Source organism: Melanostigma gelatinosum (genome assembly GCF_949748355.1).
Source record: "Melanostigma gelatinosum genome assembly, chromosome: 17".
Taxonomy (NCBI): Eukaryota; Metazoa; Chordata; class Actinopteri; order Perciformes; family Zoarcidae; genus Melanostigma; species Melanostigma gelatinosum.
The window spans coordinates 18,857,825-18,871,996 of NC_136650.1; the positions used below are offsets into that span (position 1 = coordinate 18,857,825).

Genomic DNA, 14,172 nt, shown 5'->3' on the forward strand with positions numbered 1-14,172 from the left:
TGTGTGTTGGATTAACACTGCTTCAACGGGCCAAATCTCAGAGGAAAATCCTCGGTTCATAGCTGTCAATCTGTCTTTTTATGCGCACACACAATGTGTGCTATGTCCTTTTTGTCCACGCATGTTTGACTTCTGGCTCGGCTACAACTCCTTTTGTTTAGATTGCGATAAGATGCGGGCCACCACTACTGTAGTCTGGTATTACATTGTTGCACGCTGCGGCTTAAGTGGACATCTTTGGCATTGCAAATATGTGACGTATGTGTGCGTTTGGTCTTCCTTTTTCCTTCATTCCATTCATTCTCTGTTAAGTTGTCCCAGGTTCACAGCTTCAGAGAAACATTACTCTGAGATCTTTGCTTCTCTTCCCGTGCCATGTTATTGTGTGTGTGTGTGTGTGTGTGTGTGTGAGAGAGAGAGAGAGAGAGGTTTTTGCTCATGAACACGAGCCCCTGTGGCGTTGTTGCCTGCAAGCTTGCTCATGTGTAGTTGTCTGTGTACTGTGCTGCTATATGTCCATTAATGGAAACTACCACCAGCTAAATATTGCTAAAACATGACGGTCTATTCAGGGAGTTTACTTTAGCAGCCACTAAGGAAGAGGGGACCCGTTGTCACAGACGGAACTATTATATCATAAAGACGGATATAGATGAGAAAATGAAACCGCAGGATGATTTAATATGAGAGAGGGGTATTGGTCCTCTTTTTCTCTCTGAAGAGAAAGGTCTTGGCCTGTTACATAAGAAGCTAAGGTTAAGTGTTTAGGAAGGCAGATACTTCCTGGTAACAAGTTTTATTTGAAGTGTGTAGCAGCCACATTGTCGCGTTTATGTCATATCGGAGTGACTTTAATGAAAGGTTTCCCGCTCGTATGTTTCGTTCAGCACTAGATGTCGTTCACTGCCGATACCAGACAATCGGAGATCTCCGTCTACTCTACTGAATGTTTGGGGATTTCTAAACAGGGCAGTACAGGAGTGCACCGTGGGAATACAGCGCTGTTATTGGTCGACGGAGGGAGCCGGAGTTATAACACCTGCAACCGCGACTCGCATCCCATACAACAAATCCTGCTGCCACACCAGATGTGGGAAACCTTCTCGTCGATAAATCTAATATGACGTGAACATGAAATAAGTTGGATCCCTGTCCCATCTGCTTGCAAGTGCAAACATGTGAGCGAGATGCAACTGATACAACTAAGGAACAGGTTTCAATGTTGCCTAAATTAAAACTTGTTGATTTGACCCAAGTAATTCTTTTTCACTGCAACTCCTCCAACAATTACTGGCAAATTATCATGGTTAATGCTGGAGGACTGTAATAACTGGGCATCAACACAGATGATTGCACTCAGAGAAGTGAGCAGTAACTCTTTTAATTTCATTTGCTTGTATAAGAGGATGCTAACCTTGTCACAACTGAGGCTCTGTGTCAGTGTGTGTGTTTACATGTTCATCTTGCTTTAGTGCACTTTGGGCGTATAGAAGTCTGTTTTGTATGGAGAGGAAGGAAAATGCTGAAATCTGTTTTTGAGTCAGTTTCCCCAAAGTAAGCACGTAATCCCTTATGACAAGATCAAAACAACTAGCGCAGCATTTAGCACACTGCATGTACTGTATACTACATTTAGTATAGGTCTCCGTATTGTTAAATACTTGACAGCAGAGATCTTATGTTCAATGCGACCACCGGCTTCTCTCCGCCTTAAAGCCCGTGAGGTTAAAACGGGAAGGAGTCGAGCCTGAGTCAGAACAGAGGGAGCGTGTGTCACTGAGTCAGCCAGCTGAGCGTTGTTTACATGTTGACTGCACATGACACGGACCATGTCTTCCTCTCAGTCACAGCAGCTCCTCTCACACATCAGGCTGCATCAATGGGCCGATTGTTGTCTCCGGCTGAGGAAGCGGTGGGCCTCGGTCATGAGATGTAGGGTGATGACGAGAAGAGGACTTCATGCGGGCACCGGTCCGTTGGTATAATAACTATGGATGGAGATGATTTTATGCTCAGTATTTCCTGTGACTAAGACGATGTGGATTCTACTGAACAAGCTTTCCATCAACCTTATATAAAGCAAGTAAGCACCTTTGAGGGCCCTCTTTGTCCGGCACAAACAGCACCAGCTTCCCTGTTTGCTGTAAAGCAGCGCAGCAGATTTCTGGCAGTCTGTACAGACTTCTTTTTTTTTTTTTAAGCCACAGTAGCACTGATGGCAATGTCAAGGTGACAGTGTGTGTTTGTTTGTGGTTTGGAGTGAAACGCTTCAACAACCATTCGATGGATTGCCATGAAATTTGGTACAAATGTTTATGTCCCCATCAGGATGAACAATAAGGACTTTGATGATCCGGAGACTTTTTATCTCGTACCATCACCAGACCACAATTTTTATTCTTCCAATTCTTTGGTTTATGATCAGCGAAAGTGATACTTGCGAAACTAATGATATTCCCATCAGCCTTGGCTCTGCTTGTTTATTAACAGATGTTAGCTTGTTATCCCGTTAAGCCAGACAGACTCTGTACCGGCCGGGTCAACCCCTGAGGTGTAGTCACACAATTCACGATTGAAGATGTTGCATGTTATAGTGCAGCCGCACTGAGCTGCCAGCATGGCTGTAGACTCTCAGCCAAGTTTGCTCCTGTCGTGGCATTTTGACCATTCTTGGGAACTTGGCTTTGGACGTGTCGGCAAAGTAGCGGGAATAGTTTTGAGTAATCTAGATTTAAAACACCCTTTTCTGGCACAATGATCCATAAAGTGTAGAGGATTGCAATAAAACCTATTTCACAACATGTCATCACTGGTTTGTTGTATATTCCTTTTAATCCTCCTCTCTATTATTGATTTTTGCTAAATCTGCTCTATTTCTATGTTGGTAATAAAAGCTTTTTTTTGTGTGTCCCTACAGATGGCTCCCTCCCTAAAGAGCCAAAAGGAGACGTCTCGAGTCAGATCGCAGGTAAAACAAACACAAACACAGTGATTCAACATTTTGCAGTTTATTTTCCATCCTCATCATGTCAGTTTTTGTGGTGATGGCGGACAAGGGGTTGGTTTAAATGCAGTCTCACACACACACACACACACACACACACACACACACACACACACACACACACACACGATTAATATTTCAGTGTTCCCAGTGACAAAGACAGGTCATTGTCACTGTAGTTTCTCACATCTCCCTGACTCCCCCTCCCCGTCTCCATCCCTCCCTCCCCCTCCACCATCACATACCGTGTTTCCCAGCCTGTGATTGGTTACCTGTGTCTAGCACATCTGTCGCTGCGTCTCTCCAGCAGGCTCTCCATGATGAGTGGAGATGGACGATGTCTGTAGCTTTCTTTCTCGGTCCTTTCCAGCCCTCTTGACTTTTTATTTGGTTGTAGATTTGATACCACCGGTTGCTTCTGCTGTCTCCTCCATTAATGATTATTCCCTCTTCCTAAATTGACCTTTCTTGTCAGTCACACTTGATCTTCCCGTTGTGTCTATTCATGTAGTATTGACCAAGTCAAAAAAGGATGTTATGATGGTTCGTTCCCGCATATAAGATGGATGATATCTATCTCCTCGATGTTGCTTCCCTCTGATGTGACATTTTGAGGAGACGTGGCCACTTTCATATTTAAGATTATTACTCTCCTGTGTGCGTCAGTGGGAAGTTTTAATATTTTATGGACTCTGCTTTCTAGTCTGAAAAGCAGACATGCAAAATGATCGACTTTCAGTTGCTTTGGTCTAAAAACTCGGCAGTGTCGGGCTTAGAAAATCGAAACCCTCAAACCCTCGATCTAAAGGAGGGCAGTGAGTTGGCAGGTTGCTCTGGTGCCCGGGGGCCCACGATGGAGACGGTTCTAGCGCCTGCAGAAAAAGGCGGTGAAAACAACACGAATGCAATTGCATCTAGACAATACTTGGCTTCATTGTTACTGTTCGGCCTGTCCGTGCAACACTGTCGGGGCAGTGTTTTTCTTAAGCTTCCGGGTGCATGCCAGTGATCACTTCCTGGTTTAGAAAGGAGGGGGTGATGGGAGATAAAGCCTGTCCATCTGTTGGCCTGGCCTCCTCAGCCACTGGTCTGACTGGGCGGCTGAGAAGCGGGTTGCAAGGGGGGAGGGGAGGGGGGGTGAGGCAGTGCTGTTATGTAATAATGTTAATGCCTTTGGACCTTGACAGATGTGCCGAAGACTGGAGTGCTTTCCAAGGAAGACTTGTGCACTTCCGTCTCCCTGGTAGTTTGGTCCAAATGAACCGCTTGTGTGAATCTTCAGGAATCGATCTCATTCTACAAGCCGACATTTCATTTGGTAGTCGCCTCCAGATGGCGTGTCTGTGCCGATTGGGATAGCTGAAGCAGAAAAAGGGGGCTTGTTGTTGACGGTGAACTGCAGCAGGAGTCAACAGCTGAAAACAACCCGACAGTGTCCGACATACTGTGTGTCGCACTGAATCTCAGCTGGTAACAGAAAGAAGTGTGGAAGTATTTACAACACCAAAAAAGCATCTGTTTTCCTGTTTCTATCATAGTAATATATCAGACTGTTAAATATAAACCGTAGTGTTGCAAGCGAGGCTTTTTCTCCGTCTCGTCACGGTTTGCCAGAATGACATCATGGTGCATTAAAAGACCCGAACAAATGAACTCTTGGCTCCGATAACAAGCCGTCTTTTCTCTCTCTCTCTGTCTTTTCTCCCTCCCCCCTTCCTTTCCACTCCTCCCCTGCTGTGTTCGGGTCGCTGGGGTAACCCTGGCCTGTTTGTCGCTCGGTTAGCCTACCCTGCTATTAGAGGTCTGGACGGATGGAGAGAACAGAAAGAGGCGGAGGTAAAGGAAAGATGGTGCGCCCTTTCTTTCTCTTCTTTTTTTGCCCAGGCCAGAACTCAGATTTGGGGACAGAATGAGGAAAATGGGGGAGGACGTGGAGATTCTGAGCAGAGTGGACTGGAAATAAACAGGCTGTGCTGTTGAATCGCTCACGCTGAGCTTCTAGATAATGATACCCCGCTTTCAACGCAGCAAGAAATCTGTCCTTCACAAATATCTCTTCTAACTAAAATTGCCCCCTTTAGTCCACGCTGTTTCTGTTGGATCGCACCAGACGGCTGGCCGGAGGAGCCATTCCAGTGGTGTCGAGGAAGATGTTACTCATAAGTTTAGAGGTGCCAGCTGGTCATATTTGACTCTAAACGGCCTTAAACTGCCCAAAAGAGCTGCTAGCAGAGCGTTTTAGTGTCTCATAATGCAGCGCAGGCTGTCATGCCCCAGTGACTCGGTCTCATGTTAAATAATAAAAGATAATAATGAGACCATTAAAGAGAAAAATAAACGTTCACGTGTAAGGCAAATACATAATCTGTTAAACGTTTTATAAAAAAATGGGAAAATGTTGATAGTGACTTGGCAGCTTAGCAGTAATTGACAGTTTCTGACAGGGCTGTGATTGTCCAATCAAGGCTGAGTAACCATAACTAGGCTGGAGCTGCATGAAGAGCTATTCTCAGCATTTAAAGAGTTTAGGTGGTTTATTTAGGAATAGGTGAAACAGTATGTTTATCTGCTGTAGCATGAGCCACATCGTTTAGCTTGTCCAGCTCACGAACTCAGTACTTAAAGTATCAACCAGCATTACTCCAAGTCCAAGGAGCGCTTCATTTCATTTTGTGGGGTAGTGAGTGTCGGCGTAAGTTAGCTACAGCTGATCAAATCTGCTCGCAGCAATTTTCCTTTTTGAAAGTAAACAAAAGAAAGAAAGAAAACTCGACAGGTGTACATCAGAAACTTAAGCTCAGCAGACCTTCCATTGACTGCTGCCCTTTGGGCCATTTTCAGATCGTCACATCATGAATCCATCTCGGAGTGCATGACGGTGATTATGTTTCATTTTGACCATATAGTACATAGTGATGTCGCTCACAGGGTTGTAATTATAGGGAGGGCAATGACTCAGAAACAACTGCTAGACCACGGGAAAAACAAAACGAGTAAAATGTTGTGAAATCAATATGAAAATCTAGTTAATTACATTTAATGTTTCCCACAGTGAAAAAGCATGCAACCAAACAAAACCAGACTTGCTAGCAGCATCTATTTATATATTGTTTTATAGCCAAGTGATCAGGATCTAAGTCAAGAGGTCCAGGTCATGGACGCCTCAATTCTTGTCCACTCCCTCAGCTTTAAGGAATCCCCCCCCCCCACACACACACACACACACACCCCTCAGCAAAGGAATTTCTGGCATGCTGTGAATGTGGGAAGTCCACAATTATGCAGGGATGCTCCCACATGTGTCCGGTGTGGGTTTCTCTTGACCCCGTAACAGCTGGTTTAGAACCGACAGCGTCCATGTCAGCTGCTGCGGAGCCATTATGAGATTACGCCTGCATGTAACTGCTCCTAAATCAGATTTTTCTTTTTCGCGGTATGTCGGCAACTTTTCCCCCTCCCTCCGCTGACTGACCGTACCACCCGTCCCATCTGTCCCGGTCCAGGCAGCTGTTGCATTCTGTCTTTTTTTTAAAGCGCACACACACACACACACCCCAACCCCTCCCCGAGGTATTTGTCACAGTCTCTCTGGGGCAGTCTTGTAGTGGTTGTTGTTGAGTAAACTGCTTTGTTGTACGAGCCCCCCGGCGAGTCTCAAGCCTCTGAGGCGTGCGTGCTGAGTGTTGACATATTCTGACACACACGACCTAGTTTACAGTCCTGACCTGAACCATGAACTGACCGCACTGTAGTAGTTTCCATACGGAGAAGGATTGATGGACATTTCTGGTGTTTCCCTCTTTGCCCTTTCTCACTGAGGGGTGCAGCCACAGCACAGGACACACAGGACCAGTGACCCAGGACACATTGGGACTGATGGTCGATTGAGGAAAGGTTGATCTAGTTAATGTTGCGTTTTTGTTGTATGGGATCGATGAACTTCTGGAGAGTAAATTCTTCGGTTTCTCTGAATTAAGATGTCATGGATAAGGTAATAATAACCCTCTTAGCTGCAACTAATGGCTTATTGATTATGAAGAAAATGAGGAATATCGTGAAATGACATATTGTTGTGTTTCACACAGTTGCCTTCATGACTGTTGGGTAGGTCTAGGTATCGGATATCGATACTTTTAAGGTATTCATAATAATAATTATACATTTTATTTGTACAGCGCTTAAAAAGGTATTCAAAAGCATTGTACATGGTAAAAACGGAAACAATAAAAGCAATAACAATATATAGAGAGATTACATTATAACAGTAATAAACAAAACAACAACATACATAACTAGCATCGCACGGTTAAAAGCAGATTTCAATGCAGCGCCAAGTATAAAACGGTATCTGCGTTTCATACTCTTTGTACCCAAATCTAGAGTAAAAACACTGTTCATGGTTTTGCTTGCAGCCAATCACCGCAATCGTTCATCAATATAATGCGACGTGTGATTGGCCCGTTCCCACCGCAGATACATCCCATACAGTCTGTGGTGGGTTGAAGTCGAGTACGGTGTGTTAGTCTGAGTTGACTTCGTCGCACCGAGAGGCCACCAAACCGTGAGAAAGTACGGTCAAAATGTTTGATTGATTGTCAATATAGTTCGTTTTTTTGTTTTTGTTGATGACTTATCAATTAATCCAATATTTACCGCAGCTCCAGCCTCATAAGTAAGCAGAGGGACTAAGCAAAATCACAATAATTTCAGTTAATATAGATATTTTATCATATTCATGAGAAACATTGCCTCGTATGTTTTCATAATATCAGAAATTGTTCTCTCAGAATTATAGCCCAAAAAAAACCTAAACTGCTTATTATCTCTTAATAATGACATTAAATAACTGGAAGATAACAAGTAAATAAATCTTCTAGCAACTATAATCTACAATCGTGCATGCTGCACTTTAAACCTTTATGATGTATTCTGGGGGTGAACTGTGAAACATTGACAGACACACACAGATGTACGCTGCCCAGTACAACCATCATCTGCTACTGTTGGCCACTGACTGGCTGCACTGGAGCGGCAGCAGAGGAAGGAAAAGACTGTGAAGTGTGTTTGATGTTCTGTGTAAACCTCTCCTGCACTGTCGGGGATTCTCATCAATCCCAAGTCTCCCACCTGAAGCTAAGCCGCTTCCCAGGGTGCACAAATGCAGCGCAGGCATATTCTAACGATCGCCCCTCCTACACATCGAGGATTACCTCCAGGAACCTGCCTTTCCTAAAGGACGGGCAGATTAGCGGCTCACCTAATGCCGCGTAGGGGGGGGGGGGGGGTTCACACCGACACCGACTCTGAATCCACACAGATAGCCGCGCTCCTGCTCGGAAAAATTTTGCACCAGCTTTTCCGCGTGCGGGCGCATAGACGACACCAGAATGGGCGTTTTTTTGGTTGTCTGCCGGTTTGGAATATCTGCCCTCAGGAATCCGTGGATCAGCCTCAGCAGCTGCGACTCTGCCCACAGAGGACCGGGCCATTAGCTGATGGTCGCAGCAGGAATATGTCAAAGCCGAAGAAGCTGCAGCAATTCTTTGTCAAATTTGTGTAAGAATCATCAGGCATGGCTTGCTGGGCAACCAATCATAGGTGGCGGAATGCCCAGACAGGCTCCGCCCTCATCCAGTTGACAGGTACATGCAACGCTACGAGTGGTGGGTGTGTAAGTAGATCTACCATGATGTCATCACCCTCCTCTCCCTTTTTATACTCTTCCTCACCTCCTGCATCTACAGGAGGTGAGTTTAACTTCTTCTCTGGTTCCAGTGTCTTACATGCAGGGTTTGACGTAAGTGCTGAAAGGTAGCCATTTACTTTTTAACGTATAAACAATGGGGACAGAAGAACGTGTACCACAAAATGATTACATTTTTGATATTTGTTGCATTAGTGATGTCTAAAAACCGGAACCAGACAACGCTGCTTGTGACAAGTGCGCACTGGCATGTGTTTTAGAGACAACGGTGAAGCAGACGAGTTGTTTTACTGTGGGGTGAAACGTTTGACTAACCCGTCAACATCAAACCAGATGAACCTGAATGGAAACGTCTCTGCAAAGTATCCCGCCGTCTTTTGAGCTCGACGGAAAGTTCGAATGCAAACATGTACAACATACACATGACCTGTATGTGTGTCACAAAGAAGATTTGCCTGCTTTTCTCTGTTATTTGACAGTAAATGAAATAGTAGGACCGTTACAAGTCATTTGAAGGCGTCTCCTTGGTTCCTGGGAACAATCGTTTAAATTGTCGAATAATCTGCTTGTTTCCTGATTTGTCATGTGGTCTATAAAATGTCAAATTGTATAAAAAAAATCTGCTTCCTAAAACCGATGGCGATTTCCTCAAATAGTTTAAGTCAAACCAACAGTCCAGAACCCCAAGATGATCACTTGTCTTATCACATGAGACTAACGTTCAAAAATTACATCAACACTTAATCCGTTATCAAAACCGTCCTCGACGTTTTCTACTCCATTGACAGGAAGTACATTTTACATGTTTTTATTTCTTCATGTTGTTTTAAATGAAATGAAAATGACACTGAAAATAAAGATGGAGAAGCACGACAAAGGAAAAGAAGGCTGGAAGGGAAAAGATTGGAATGACTGTCACTACCTGTCATTTCTCCTCTAACATCGTTTCCTCACCCTCTTACTGCCTCTTCTACTCCTTCCTCTGTCTCGCTCTCTCACACAAACACTTTTTTTTCCCTCGTTACGACGAGATGACTCTACTCATCTCACATTGTTGTAGTTTCTCTTTTCCTTGTCCGCTTTGCTCTTTTTGTTCGCTCATCATTCATCCAGAAGACAAACCATCTCCAGCGTGTGTGACCCGGCCGCTCTATATTTAGCTGCTGTGCCACTTTTTTCTTCTACCCAGAGCACCGCATAAAGCACAGGGAAGTGATGTGTCTGTGTGGTTAAACTTACCTTTTGTGTTTGTCAGAGGATGAAAATCCACCCCCGAAACGACTTCAACACAGTTACTGGAGGGTGTACTGTACACGCTCATTGTCAGGCGTCATAGAAATATGTCATCACGTATGTTCAGGTATTTCAACCCGCTCTCACTCAGTGCTCCTCTGCGCCTGACTGTTAGCGTTTGTATCCCACCGTTATGTATTGAAAAGACACTTTGCATGTATATTAACACGCCGTCACTGAGACGTACCAAACTGACGTTAAAGAGGTTCAACGAGCGTCGTAGTTTGAAGCTTAACTGACCAATCGTTGTTATTTGACGCAGGATATGTTGGATGTCTCCAGGTACACTGCCATTCAAAGCAGAAAATGTTTCAGGGATGTATTCAATGAACCATGTAATCATGAGGCGGTTACAGCAAGTGATCCGGTGTAGAGAGGCGAAGACACAAAACAAGGTGCCAACATGTGGTGCAATCGACAGGACTACTGTACCATCTGTTATAAAAGAATAGAAAAATATATATACACAAAGGAGAGTGCATGAAGAATGATCATTTTCATTGTCAATAAATCTATAAAATGGTAAAAAACAAACTAAAACCAATTTGTGTTCATTAACACAACGAAAAGGACTTCAACACACAATCAATAAAAGAGTAAAGTCTCCGTTGTTTGACTAATTGATTAATCGCCTCGGTATATTCTCTATTTTTGACTCTGAAACACGTCCCATTGGATTAAAAGCCCATCTGTCGGGGATCCCAAAAACAAACGCCCATTGTTCTGAAAATACACACAGGAACATCGCTAATTATTCTGCAGAATGACGTCGTCGGACCGTCCCGATTTCTTTAAGGCGTGACCCACCACTCTGCCTGTTGTTACTCGATGCCCTCGCTGGTTGGGGTGGGTTAGGCATGAGGAGTGAGATTAGTTAGGTTTAGGATAAGAAAAGCAAGACCACCATGTCATTTTGTATCATAATCAGTTGCATATTAGTTATTGTTCATAATTCGTGTTTATGTTGGGGAGTTTGTCTCTGAGTAATAGACCTCGTTAACACTAGCTGTAGATTTTGTGTGTTTTCGGGCTGTTGGAAAGAAATGGGCTTTTTGTCGCAAGGATTTTTGGACCATTGGGGGTTTTGGAATAATGGGCTGTCATACTAATGACATGGCACCGTCTTATACATAAGGAGTCTTTAGCTGAAAAACTGTTTAGAACTTCCAATTTATAGTTTGTTTGAAAACCATAACCCTGATTATCAAATATTTATATCCCTTTAAATATGATCCCCTGCCCTCTCCATAGAGAGCGATGTCTGGTCCACGTGTGGCTCTCTGTCTGCAGCCTCCTCTCATGCATCATCTTTAAAGAACTACAAGCTCACCCACAGGAGCGCAGTGGGAAATGTAGTTGATTGTGGTAATTCGTTTTTTTGTTGCACCCTAAGGGAAGTCGGGAGACAAATGAGAGGAAAAAGATGTAAAAATAGACACGTCCCGATTCTCATCCATCTCCTCCAGTGGCGGAAAATAATTAGCATCTCATTAGCATACCGTTATAAACATGACAACATGCTGAGACTGGAGTACAATTGGGGGTGTGCGCATCATAATAATAGGGGAAGGCCCAGAGAGAGATCACTGCTTCCCTTTACATTGTACGCATTTTAACAAAATGTGTATTTCTATGCACCACCACCACACTATGAAGCTCGCTTCCCCCTGGACAAAAAACCCACTAACATCTGGCTTTTGTCTCTGGTGAGGTAACAATCATTCATTCATTCATTCATTCCCTGAACACATGTCTCTGCAGTAGCGGTGGGTATTCATCGGGTCCAGGTCCAATCAGCAGTGATGGAGACATGACCCCCTTTTCTGGTGCGGTGCTATGTGACCCGCGTTTAAGTGAAAATACAATAAATAAAATCAAAAGGGATTCAGACAATTCTTACAATTTATTAACGTACAAAATGAACAATTGATATCCTCTCCTCACAGCTACCGGACTCCAGTCAGACAGCAGCAGTTTCACCTCGCTGACCATCAACCGATCAGCTAGACGGAAACAAAACACGACTCAAAAACCGCCTTGGTTCATCGTTCCACTGTTCAAACTATCCCCAACTCTGGTTTGGTTGAAATCAAGCCTTAAGTCACCAAGTTAGATTTAAAAAGAAACGGCTGCTGTTACAAAACTACCAGACTCCATTGACGGGAACATGAACTGACTTGGTTGTTAGCCTAATTGTAAAACACTTGAATAAAACTCCCCAAAACGGTCTTTGAAGGTCTTCACGGTTCCAACAAAACTCAGGTCTGAGAGTTTGAAAGAGAGACTGAATAAGTAACAGCAATATATAATAAAGGAAAGAAGTAACCACCGTTTTAAACATTTTCACTGTTTGATAACCCTGTTGTCATACTCATCTACTAAAGGAAAGGAGACTGAGAGAGAGATGAGAACTACATTGTCTTTTCTTTCTCTCTCGCTTTCATTATTTTCTTGTTTCTGAAGATGTTTCCAGCACACATTCACAAGCGTGTGTTTGTGACATATATTGACAAAATATACCTCCGAGTTCATTTTTATTTCTGTGCTAAAAAGTCACACGTGAAAGAAAACGGAGCAGGAATCTTGCTTTAAGGTTGATGACGATGATGAAGAAGAGGAGGAAGTCAGGAGGGTGCAGAATGTCAAAAACAGACAGAATTTTAAAAAAGAGACGCTTAAAATGTCCTTTTAAAAAAGATGAATGTGACTCGTCTGGGTCATCAGTCACACAAACCAGACCGCCGCTCAGCCTGAAGGACAAAATCGGGGCCACGGTCCGTCCACTCGAGATGTGAGTTTAATCACTTCAGGGAGTTGTGAGTGTAAATATAGGAGTTGTTTTTGAGCAGGTTTTCACTCATTGAGCATCTCCTGACAGCCAGCCGTTCACCGGTGACAGAATACGATCAGTGCAGCGGAGAGGTCTTTGCCACCATCAGCCTGACGTTTTTATGGTGACGGTTAATAGTTCAGTTTATGGCTGCAGCTTTTTTCTGCTTTAATTCCCATGCTAGATATTCAGCTCTACCTCCATTTATTCCAGACAAACCAGTATGTAAAACACATCAGTCCTTGTCCAATAAGGAGCCTCGTTATTTTTATTTTACTTTTATGAAGCCGCTCAAGGCTCACACACTATCGTGTGATTCATCACTGAATACGAGCAAGTAGTGGCAGACATTGATTTATAGGAAGATGTCAGAGATTGATTAGTCGTCTAAAAGAAGAAAAACACAGTTGAAGTGGGTAAAGTAACTATCTTTATATTCATTTTGTGTGCCTTCTCTAATAGCAGCATTTAAATAAAACCCCCCGACTGCGGTTTGTAAAGAAAGCGGAGACGTCTCGATTTGTAGAAAGAAAACCTGCCGTCAGTTGACGGTGCTCATTTATAAGTTTGGTCAAACTTGGTAATTGGGGTAATAACTTATAACTATTGGATGGATTGTTATGGAATTCTGTACAGACATTCATGTTCCCAAAAGCAGTGGTCACCAACCTTTAACTCAAGAGACCCCCTTTTCTATCATTGAGCAAACTGACCCCAGACTAAGTGACATATTATGGACATCATATTAAATGCATAACAACAACAGAGCAGACTAACCGATAAACTGTACAATTCAGAATCAAGAACTGCAGGAAAGTTTGGGTAAAAAAGCAATTTGGATGAATTGTTTAGCAGATTATTTCTCTTGAATATTGCATCAGACGAGAGTTTTACTCTTATTTTTAGGAACTTTGAATACAACTCTGACTGCATCGGGTGTTTTGTTTTGTTTTTAACTATCAAACATACTTTATAGGGTTTATAGCTATAACTCAACAATAAGAGGGCTCACTGTATAGCTATACAGTGAGCCCTCTTATTGTCTCATTGTTTTGCCAATGTACGGTCAACGTTTGTTGCTTTTAATATGAGCTGAAGTACAAGCGAGCATTTTAATGAGTTGGGTGGCATTGGAGGATGTGGGAGGGGCAAACTTTGTGTTGCGCAGTTTGCTGCAAGTTTGAGAGCACGGCAGCTAAACTACTACAGTTGACTGAAGTGCAGTGTACAGAGGCAAGTGCATTTCTGACGCACGTTGAACTCTGGTTATGCTTTGACGCTAGTTGATGGGAACTGAAGTGGCGTATGGCGATGAATGTGGCTTCACCTCAGTTCACCTCT

General features: G+C 43.4%; 1 protein-coding gene across 2 annotated transcripts in view; it reads left to right on the forward strand.

Annotated features, from left to right (window-relative positions):
* Positions 1-14,172, forward strand: part of LOC306791467 (triple functional domain protein) — a 67,907-nt gene that overhangs the window by 11,438 nt on the left and 42,297 nt on the right. For both annotated transcript variants that reach the window (XM_079288193.1, XM_079288194.1), the window contains exon 2: positions 2,918-2,968. In XM_079288193.1, the coding sequence (XP_079144319.1) occupies positions 2,918-2,968 (51 nt within the window). The remainder of the gene's footprint in view (positions 1-2,917; positions 2,969-14,172) is intronic.